General features: G+C 45.2%; 1 protein-coding gene across 2 annotated transcripts in view; it reads left to right on the top strand.

Moving 5' to 3' along the window:
- Positions 1-4,400: 4,400 nt before the first annotated feature.
- LOC122543064 (cytoplasmic polyadenylation element-binding protein 2-like) overlaps positions 4,401-11,291 on the top strand; it is a 55,074-nt gene continuing 48,183 nt past the window's right edge. Inside the window, exons 1-2 of one of the 2 annotated variants that reach the window (XM_043681274.1) lie at positions 4,401-4,576; positions 4,860-5,826. In XM_043681274.1, coding sequence (XP_043537209.1) covers positions 5,101-5,826 — 726 coding nt within the window. In that variant the 5' untranslated portion in view covers positions 4,401-4,576; positions 4,860-5,100. The other variant, XM_043681273.1, reaches the window with a different exon arrangement.

The raw sequence follows: 11,291 nt of genomic DNA, 5'->3' as shown, positions 1-11,291 counted from the left end.
CTGTGCATATGACTCTGACTCTGCGACTCCATGTTGATCTTGGAACCATGTCTTCATCATCCTATATGATCATTTCATAATCCCATAAGTTCATACCCAACAGGGAACAGTATCTATCTCCCTAATTACACTGTCCCTCTACTATTTCCTTCCCCTCCCCCCTTGCTCAAATGGCTCCCTGTATCATGATGCTCTGGTAAGTTTATCCATATTCCCTGTAGTCCTCTCGCTTGTTCACACAGCATGCAGGAAAATTATAACTGTTGTAGCACTGCCAAGGCAAGTCTCCTCAAATGATCCCTGGAGGCCCTATGCCAACCTCACCCGCAGTCACACCCTCCAATCATTGATCAGACTCGAAATTTAATTTTGAATTACTAAGTCTGAACGGTGTGACTGGCTCCTGTTGCAACGTTCCAGGTAGCCTTCCTCCTCTCTAATATTGTTCGATATGTCCAACTCACACTCTGGCTCCTCAACTTAGATTTGAAACTGCTCGAGCTACAAATACTTCCTAAAGATGCATTCGCTTCATGTTCAGTAACACAACATCTGTACATATTAGCATTATCATATTTTTTCAATTAATTATGCTATACTCCCTGTACTTCATAGTTTATGATAACTGCTTAAAAACTGTATCAACTTGACATTTGACAAGGCTTTTAAGAAAAAATGAGAGCTAAACACAAACTGAGTTACTTGATTTAAAGACAACAAATATTCACCATTCTGATTCATGAAACTGTTCCTTTCCTGGACTTGTATCACATTATAGTTCATGATTTCTTTCTGCTGCTGGTCTCAGCGCAGGTCAGCTTCTTAATCTGCTCCTTTGATACTTGCCCACTCCGCTTTTGCTCTGTAAACATTACTTCTTGCAGCAAACATCACTGAGAGTCAAAGAGATGTACAGCACAGGAAAAGACCCTTCGGTCCAACTCGACCAGATATCCTAAACTAATCTAGACCCCGCTAAACTCTTCCTCTTCATGTGCCCATCCATATACCTTTTAAATGTTGTAATTGTACCAAGCTCTACCACCTCCTCTGACAGCTCATTCCATACACTGATAAAAATCACATATCAGTTTACAGTACAACAGGTTTATTTGAAAGTACAAGCTTTTGGAGCACTGCTCCTTCGTCAGGTAGCTAATGAGGCAGGATCATAGGACATAGAATTTATCATTTAAAATCCAAGTGTCATTCAACTGATGCAATGTATTGAATAAATCTAGATTGCTGTTAAGTATTTAATCACTTAGAATGGGTTTGTAGGTTCCGATTGATTAATATGTAAATCCCAGAATATCTTTCAAGTCACATTCCTGAGACCGCTTAAGGTTTTATCACTATTAAAAAAAGTGACATCTCAACTCAGACAATGTGTTAAAGGTGTGAGGTTACAGTCTGTCTGTATCCCAAACTTGAGTCAAACTGGTTCTATTTCCAAAGTAATAATTTATAAAATGCCACATGGACTGACTGCAAGCAGATCGTGTGCTTTTTAGAACAAAATAGAATGTATCTGCAAACACTAGCCTCAGCACAAAAATGTTGTCCCTGAGGTCTCTTTTAAATCTTTCCCATCTCACCTATACCCTCCAGTTTTGGACACCCTATCCTGGGAAAAAAGACCTTGGCTATTCACCTTATCCATGTCCCTCATGATTTTATAAATCGATAGAAATCAATAGCCTTGGCCTCCAACGCTCCAGGGAAAAGTACCCCAGCCTAATCAAGCTCTCCCTATACCTTAAACCCTCCAACCCCTGCAACATCTTCGTAAGTATTTTCTGAATCCTTTCAAGTTTCATAACATCCTTCCCATAGCAGGGAGACCAGAATTGAATGCAGTATTCCAAATGGGGTCTAACCAATGTCCTGTACAGCTGCAATATGACTTTCGAACTGCTATACTCAATGCTCTGACCAATAAAATCAATGGGACTTTGTCAGAGTTAGCCTTCAGAAACTTGGATGACAACAAGGTTTTATGTGTAGAATATAGCAGCATGGCCAGGAGTGCATTGGAATGATCAAGTCTTGGAGGAGTGAGGGCAAAGATGATGGTTTCAGCAGTTACGGAACAGTTAAGGCAGAGTCACAGACAGGGCTTTTGCAAAGATGGTCACAGCCAGACTTCTTGTCGACGTGGAAATAGCTTCCAAAACACACTGATATGAATCTTTGGGGGGGGGGTGGGTTTGTAAGACATCTTGCCCTTGATTCGCATGGTGTCAACATTTGTAATTGATGAAATAGTAGAATTTTGTCTTGCAATTTTTCTACAATATTTCACATTGATTATCAACCTTAGATACACAGGGATATGTCTTCATGAAGAGATACAGCTGATTGTAAGAAAAGGGGCTAAGCAACTAGAAATGAGCAATGATTTGGAAATGCCGGTGTTGGACTGGGGTGTACAAAGTTAAAAATCACACAACACCAGCTTTCGGAGCTGTGCTTCCAATTAAACCTGTTGGACTATAACCTGGTGTTGTGTGATTTTTAGAAATGAGCAAGTGTCAGTCCCTTCAAGAGAGACATCCAATCAAGGAACAATGGCCAATGTGGGATGAAAAAATTCCAAATATATTGCAAATATTGGCGGTCTCACTCTGTGCAGACTGTCTTTGCTGTCATTTTCAACTCAGTGTTTCACATTGAACAGCAGGCAGAAAACACAATGGTCCTTCAGAAGGCAGAGTGCCAAATAAGGCGGAGGCTGGGAATGATTACGTACACTAATTTCGGGAACTGCATGGTAACCCTGGTGTTGGAGAGCTGGATTCTGGGAGCTGTAGTTTGCAAAATGCTTCTGTCACTTCCCTTATGTCAGCACACAAACACTACAACTCCCAGAAGCTGTTGTAGGAGTGAGGAGTTCTTGTTCCAGAGAATCTGCAGGACAACCACTTTTCAAAATTCAGCAGCTCACCTTCATTTGTGGGTATTTTTTTGTAAAAATAATGTGACCAAACGCGAAGGAAGAATTGGAGCTCATGGATAGTTTCAGAGGAGGAGGTGGAACAGTGGGAGGAGATCAAAATCGAGGCCAGGAACATTAGGATTCAACCATTATCTTGCACTGGTGCAGCAGAGGGACAATGTTTAAATGTGACAGGAAACTGCTGGCACTGGTCACGCAAATTAGTTGATGACAACCTGTTGGACCTTGGACAGCACGTCATCGACCTGCCTTTAGCACATTATCACCCTGGCATCCCACCCCCCAATAGCCACTCCTTGAGTGAATGCCATTAAAAAATTCTATCGGGGCACTTGCGTTTCTTCCCTTCTCTGGTTTGCTTTCTTACCCTCTCCCCCGCCCCAACACCCGCATTGTTTGCAACTCCATATCACACCTCGATTGTAATCTAACCACAACTGCCACCTGCAAACTACAAGTTTCCAAATTCATCCATCTATAGGAAATAATGAAGGCCATGACAGCACGATTCCGCACATTTTCCTCCAATCCTGCATTGTACTCTGCTTGAGAATTTGCATGGGTGTTCGGGTGTGTGTGTGGTGGGGGTCCGTTTCACCAGCACCTTACGTTGCTATTTGTGTCAAAAACAAAACTGCAACTTTGTGCATCTTCCAGAGGTGAATGCATGACTGCAACAAATGATAGAACGTAGCCTTGTGTCACACAGTGGGTCGGGGGAAACTAAAAATAAACACAAATTGTTCGTTTTTTTGCAAAAAATAAAGACAAACTGCTCTGAGAATGCGGAACAGGGAGCGGTTAAGGTGAATGAATGACGCATTTGAGGGAGAAAGTTTTGCAAAGAGGCGAGGCGAGGGCAGGCAAGAAGGGGGGGGGGGGAAACAAAAACAACAGATCGACTGAAGGTCACGTTGAAAGGGAACAAGCCAGAAAACACTTGGAATGCTCAGCCGGTCAGGCTGCACCGCAGGGGAGGGGGGGGCTGAGTATTTCCAGCACCCTCTGCTTACACTTGGCGTTCGCAACACCGGCCAAAAAAGTTGCACTTTTGCTGAGCAAATGGGAGCAACTCCAGCGAGTGGAGGAAGGCGCGGCAGCATCGGTGTAGTGGGCCGAATGGCCTGCGCTGCACGCTCGGGAGACGAGATGTTTCAGATTCCACGCGTCCTTGCAAAAAAAGACCTCCCCCGACTCACAATAATGACAGCTGCCAGCCCATGAGAGACTGTGGGATTTGGACAGGGGAACAAAACCACCCCCCCCCAAAAAAATAAAAATAATCCGCCCTCGACCCATTTATGTTTCTTAAAACATTCGGTTCAAAGCACCAATCGGGAAAGCATTTAGGAAAGGAAAGGTGGGGTGAAGGAGAAATTGCAATGAAATTATAAAGGGGAGGGAGAAAGGCTGGGCTCGGAGGTGGGGTCAGAAACAAGACGGAATTGGGTGTCTCTTATTGCCGCAAAGTGGAAACTGGGGCCAAAATTGCCCTGCGCAGGTCAGGTGCAGGACTGGAAAAAACACACACACACACACAGACAGAAAAAATCCAGAGCAACCAGAATGCTTCGGAGTGTCAGAGCTTCAGTTCCGGAGTAAAGAGGCGATGAGCAGGTCATTAAACATCATCTTGTGATCTTGCTTATTCCATTTTGACGCGATCGATGAGGAACTGAGGAGGAGGCAGTGGGAAGGGGGGAGAGAAAAAAGCACTCACGTAACACACACAAAAACAAAACTGGTGGTGATCGCCTTTCTGTGGCGGTGTGTCTGTGCTTTCGTTTTCGTTGCATTGGCTGGTACGGACGCGTTCGATTTATTTATTTATATATTTATTTATTTATTTATCTATCATCCCTTTTTCCACCCCCTTCCCTCTTTGATGTGCATTTTCTAGTTGGGAGACTGGGGCGACTCAGCTGTTAACAACATCGCTGCGCTGGGCAGGGCAAAGCTGAGATCGACGTCCCACGCCACGAACTGCACTGACTTTCTGCCAACTGTTATTTCCTCTGCACCCCCTCCTGAAGCAAGAGAGAGACAGAGAGGGGGGGGGTTGAGAGAAAGGCAAAAAAAAAACCTCCCCCTCCCATCCCCTTCCTCCTCCCCCCCACCACCCTTCCTTTGCCAATCCAGACATGCTCCAGAATGACACTAAAAGGCAACCAGTTTGCTGCCCCTATCTGGAGCAAAACCTGGAGTCCTTGAAAAGTTCTGAGGTCAATTGCGGCGATGGGTCCACCTCCTCCTCCTCCCAGCTCGACTGCCCGCCTGCCCCGGCCGGCTTGGTTCTGCAAGAGCAAGGAGGCAGCACTTCGACACTCAACGCTCTGGGATGGTCCACGAGCCAGGCCGGTGAGGAAAGCCTACTCCAGCAAGGAGTCCTGCCAACTGCCATGTTGCTACCCAAGATGGTGCACCTGGGGCCCCTCTTTGGAGGGACTTTCCCCTCGGTGCAGCAGATGGGGCTGGCGCAGCAGCACAGGAGATCGCCTCTAGGACACCACCCTCACCAAGGCACCAACACCACCTCTTCCGCCTCCCAAAGGAACAGCTACAGCCTGCAGCAGCAGCAGCAGACCTTCAGGGCTCTGAACTGGGGCAGCCACCAACAGCCGACCGGAGGAGGGAGTGGCGGCTGGGGCAGTGTCAGCAATAACTGCGGGAGGGGACTGAGAAGGTCAACTGGAGTAATGGGCATCTCAAACTCCATTCCTTCCTGCTCCTCCAAGAGGTCCTATTCCAGTCACATGATGGTGCCTCCAAAACTGAACAGGGGCCGCCCGGCATTCGCTTCGAAACCGTGGATGGAAGAGAACCCGTTGAGGACAGATGGCAACAGCAACTGGCTGCCCCACCATCAGGTAAGCCACGTTTTACAGTTTGTCAATTTAACAGTATGGTGCAAGTACCTGTGATTTGTTTTCAACATAACAAGAAAGAGGGGCAACAGGGGGTCATATGGCCCTTTGAACCTGTTCCTCCACCTGTCTCATTTGGATGACTGAAATATTTTCGTGTTCACATCCGTAACCCTATGGAATGTCGGGCTAGTTTTGCTTATTTTCTTTGGGAGGACAAAGCATCATCCTAGCAATAGTCCAGTGAGCTATGATTGATTTGGGGAGGTGATGGCACAGTGGTATGGATGGACTGTTAATCCAGAGAGCCAGATCATATTTGGGGAGCCCCAGTTTGAATCCCACCACAGCCGAGGGTGGATTCTGAATTTGAAGAAAGTAATCTGGATATAAGAGTCTCATGATGACCAGAGTCCATTGTCGATTGTCGGAAAAACCCATCTGGTTTACTAGTGTTCTTTTGGGAAGGAAACTGCCATCCTCACCGACAGGCCTGACCAACAGGTGACTCGAGACCCACAGCCTTTTTGGCAATTAGGGATGGACAATAAACGCTGCTTAGCCAGTGGCACCCTCACTCAGTGAATGAATAAAGAAAAAAAATTCTCTCCAAGGTCTGCACATCTTTACATAAGGCCTCATGAGAAATGATCATCTCCAGTCACCTGGAGTAGATGCAGTGCTTGGTGTGGGATGCACAGATGTGGGGTTTCAACTTGATCTCTCGTTTGCAGCATAGCTGGGGAACAGAAAATATGAGCAGGGGTCACATGAGTTCTATGTTCAGCATGAAAAGGCAACAACGTGACTGTCGCATGGACTGCAGTAAACATTCAACGAATCTTCCTTCAGTTATCCACACACATATTTTGTTCTATTGCTTCTCCTGAGTTTAATATGCTATTGCTCCACCATCTTCCATAATATCCTCCACCCATCCAATTCTCGGGCATCCCTGATTTTCATTAGTGGCGTGTTTCCGTCATCCAAGGCCTTCATCTCTGGAAATACCTCTCCCATCTGCTCTCTCTTTGTCTCTCTTTCTTCACCTTCACGACATTGCTTAAAATCCACCTCGTTGACCTAACTTTTAGTCCCATATCTCCATTTCTGACTCTGCCCTCACAATTCTATAATTTAGGGTTCCTGCAAAGACAGTTGGGAATGTTTTCCTATTTGAAAGCTGCCACATAGATGTACAGCACGGAAGTGGACCCTTCGATCCAACTTGTCCATGCCGACCAGATATGCCAACCAAATCTAGTCCCACCTGCTAGCATGGCAGCATGGTGGCTCAGTGGTTAGCACTGCTGCCTCACAGCGCCAGGAACCCAGATTCAGTTCCCGCCTCAGATAACTGTCTGTGTGGAGTTTGCACATTCTCCCTGTGTGGGTTTCTTCCGGGTGCTCTGGTTTCCTCCTACAGTCCAAAGATGTGCAAGTTAGTTGACTTGGCCATGCTAAATTGCCCATTATGTTAGGTGCATTTGTCAGGGGTAAATGTAGGGGAATGGGTCTGGGTGGAGGGTCGGTGTGGACTTGTTGGGCCGAAGCGCCTGTTGCCACATTGTAGGGAATCTAATCTAATCATATCCCTCCAAACACTTCCTATTCACATTCCCATCCAGATGCCTTTTAAATGTTGCAATTGTACTAGCCTCCACCACTTCCTCTGGCAGCTCATTCCTACACGTACCACTCTTTGCGTGAAAAAGTTGCCCCTTTGGTATCTTTTATATCGTTCCCCTCTCGCCCTAAACCTAGGATCTCCAGTTCTGGACTACCCGACCCCAGGGAAAACACTTTGTCTGTTTACCTTATCCATGTCCCTCATGATTTTATAAACCTACATAAGGTCACCCCTCAGCCTCCAATGCTCCAGGGAAAACAGCCCCAGCCCATTCAGCCTCTCCCTATAGCTCAAATCCTCCAACCCTGGCAACATCTTACAAATTTTTCTGAGCCCTTTCAAGTTTCACAACATCCTTCACTGTCCTATCTATCTGTGATTCTATTTTCAAGGAGCTATGAACCTGCACTCCAAGGTCTCTTTGTTCAGCAACACTCCCTAGGACCTGACCATTAAGTGTATAAGTCCTGCTAAGATTTGCTTTCCCAAAATGCATCACCTCGCATTTATCTAAATTAAACTCCATCTGCCGCCACTCAGCCCATTGGCCCATCTGATCAAGATCCCGTTGTAATCTGAGGCAACCTTCTTCACTGTCCACTATACCTCCAATTTGGTGTCATCTGCAAACTTACTAACTGTACCTCTAATGCTCACATTCAAATCATTTACATAAATGACGAAAAGTAGTGGACTCAGCACCGATCCTTGTGGCACTCCATTGGCCACAGGCCTCCAATCTGAAAAACAACCCCCCACCATCACCCTCTGTCATTTACCTTTTGAGCCAGTTCTGTATCCAAATGGCTAGTTCTCCATGAGATCTAACCTTGCTAACCAGACTCCCATGGGGAACCTTGTCGAACGCCTCACTGAAGTCCATACAGATCATGTCTACTGCTCTGTCTTCATCAATCCTCTTTGTTACTTCTTAAAAAAAAATCAAATTTGTGAGACATCATTTCCCACGCACAAAACCATGTTGACTATCCCTCATCAGTCCTCATTTTTCCAAATACATCCTGTCCCTCAGGATTGCCTCCAACAACTTGCCCACCACCGACGTCAGGCTTATCTGTCCACAATTCCCTGGCTTGTCCTTACCATCTTTCTTAAATAGTGGCACCATGTTCGCCAATCTCCAGTTTTCTGGCACCTCACCTGTGACTATTGATGATACAAATATCTCAGCGGGGGCCCAGCAATGATTTCCCTAGCTACCCACAGAGTTCGAGGGTACACCTGATCAGGTCCTGGGGACTTTGCTATTTTTATGCATTTCAAGACATTCAACACTTCCTCCTCTATAATATGGAAAACTTTCAAGATGTCACCATCTATTTCCCTACATTCTATATCTTCCATACAAATGCAGATTGTTGCTTTTATGGTTTCCAAAAATAAAACCCAAGGCCACATCAATCAACACAATTGACTAGGTGTTTACAATAGTAGCAGAGGGTAGCTATGTTTATCCTTCAGATTTAGCCCAAATTCTTTCCAAAACACACAACCTGTACCATTTTTGTTCTGCAAGGCATGTACGGCTTGACAAGTATCTTTGGGTTTCTTTCAGATTTGCATCTTTGCATTTTCCTGTCTGCAGGAGAGGGTTGCAGGATTTCATTTGGCACATTTCTGAATCCAGGACATTGATTTATCTGGTGTTTTGAAGGCCTGAAGCCGTGACATTAAACTGCAGTGAGATATCAATCTGTCAAATCGAGATGGCGGGAAACCAATCGAGGGTGACACAGTTTCTCGATTGTAGGTCACGCTCAACTTGTGGAAGAGTAGCCTGAATTAGCAAAAGAACTGGTACAACTGCAGTTCATTTGCAGAAGCAGTGGAGGTGTGGTCCTTTTTCAGTTCGAATGCCATTGATGATGTAATGAAATTGAGGATGTGGTGATTGATGATTAACAAAAGGGATTGTACCCCACCATTGGAACCCTTTCATTAATAGGGAAAATAAGGCAGAGAGGAGGATAATGGCGAGAACTCAACATTTCCAAATTTAAGTTGGGTCGCTGAGAAAAGCCTAAGTTCCTACAGTGATAAAACTGCTCTTTGCACTTGACTTGAAATTCCTTGCAAGTCTTTTGAAAAGGAGAGCTTCAATTGTAACTTGTGGATTTAACGGGCAGCGTCATTTTCAGCTTGTATTTGAGTCTTGAAATAGGAATGCCTTTTTTCATCTCTGCACAGATGCTGCCTGACCTGTTGGGTATCTCCAATGTTTATTTTTATTTTAGATTTCCAGCATCTGCTGGAAATAAAATAGTGACATTTTGGCAATGTGCTTCATAATGGGGCAGGAGGTGTGTGACTCGTACCTGCCAGTGCTCCTAATTTGACTTGCAGCCTTTGTTATCTTTTCCTCCTATCTTTGTGTGATATACAGAGGCAGACAGCTAAATATCCCGTGCATTGACCAAAGATCCCTCGCTTTATGCTAGAAGGCAAATTTGCTGAGCGTTGGTTCGAGGCACTGAACCCAATTCTTGGCATGGTCGAGATCATTGGTTAAGAATTTCGAACGGGGGTCTTGTCATTCCCCACTCTGCCACTTGCTTCCAGTAGGTGGACACTGAGATTGTTTGTCAACTGAACTTTAGTGACCACTAATCCTTCGTAGGAGGAGGCAAGACTGAACCTATGACCTACTGCGCTGTACAATGCATTTGATGAAACAACTCCCACAGTTTGAAGGCAGATTTTTTTCATGTGTCTTGGAACAGAGTTCTCAAGACAGTAAGTTTACGTCAGTGATTCTCTGTGGCGATGCCTTCAGCTTTAGAATTCCCTCTCTCATTCCTTTATCCTCCCTTTGTCTCTCCTTCTTTAAGACTTGCTTAACATTTACAAAGTTGGCCATGCTTTTGGTCAGCTGTCCTCATATATCTCCTTAAGTGTGTCACTCAGATTCCGCTCCTTTGAAGCATCCAGAGATATTCTACTGTTTTAAATGAAGTACATAATTGCAAGATGTTGTTGCTCTTTGAAGTCACTGTATATTTTTTTCATTACACATTATCTTATGTGATGTGTGGGTTGCTAACTCTGGATTTCTGGTGACTTTGCACTTGGAGTGGCATGACTGATAATCAGGGGTGGAGGGACCTTGTTTGAACTTGGTCCTTTGAAAAAAAAGGCTGCATTTTAATTGCATTATTTTTCCCCTGACCTTTGAGTGTCCAGTACTGCCTTACAGCCAATTGAATATCTTGGTTTTGAGGCCAACTCGTGTGAAGCGATGTGTTCTCGGCAAGTTTCCATGAACAGGACTGTGACCGTGACTGGATAGCCAGTTTCGAGAATGCGAGTTGAGAGATAAATATTGGCCAGGACTTGAGGGCTCATCTGTGGAACAGGTCGCAGGTTCTTTGGTGCTCACTTGAGAGGACAGGCTGGCGCCTCAGATATTATCTGACCAGAAAGACAGCACCTGAGATGCTTGTTGCATTGTGGAAGGGGGAGGAGAAATAACGATTCCTGAACACACTGATAGAATTTGGGCAGTCTGTAACAAATGGCAGATTACATGAATAAAGTACAGCCCCCCCCCCATTCCACAGTTATGTTCATTGCACACCGTGTCTGTCTATGCTCTTGATGCCTTTGGAACGCGGTGAACACTATAGGGGGCACTGTGCTTTATTTCCCCATCCAACTCCATGTTGATTCAATCCCTTTTTGCTCTCCCTATTCTCCCCCTGCTGCCTCAACTTTGATGGCTTGCATTGCTTGTAAATAGGAGAAGGTGAGGACTGCAGATGCTGGAGATCAGAGCTGAAAAATGTGTTGCTGGAAAAGCGCAGCAGGTCAGGCAACATCC

Source organism: Chiloscyllium plagiosum, chromosome 42, assembly GCF_004010195.1.
Source record: "Chiloscyllium plagiosum isolate BGI_BamShark_2017 chromosome 42, ASM401019v2, whole genome shotgun sequence".
NCBI classification, from domain to species: Eukaryota; Metazoa; Chordata; class Chondrichthyes; order Orectolobiformes; family Hemiscylliidae; genus Chiloscyllium; species Chiloscyllium plagiosum.
Note: the sequence above shows the minus strand (reverse complement) of the source record. Positions and strands in the feature narration are given on the sequence as shown.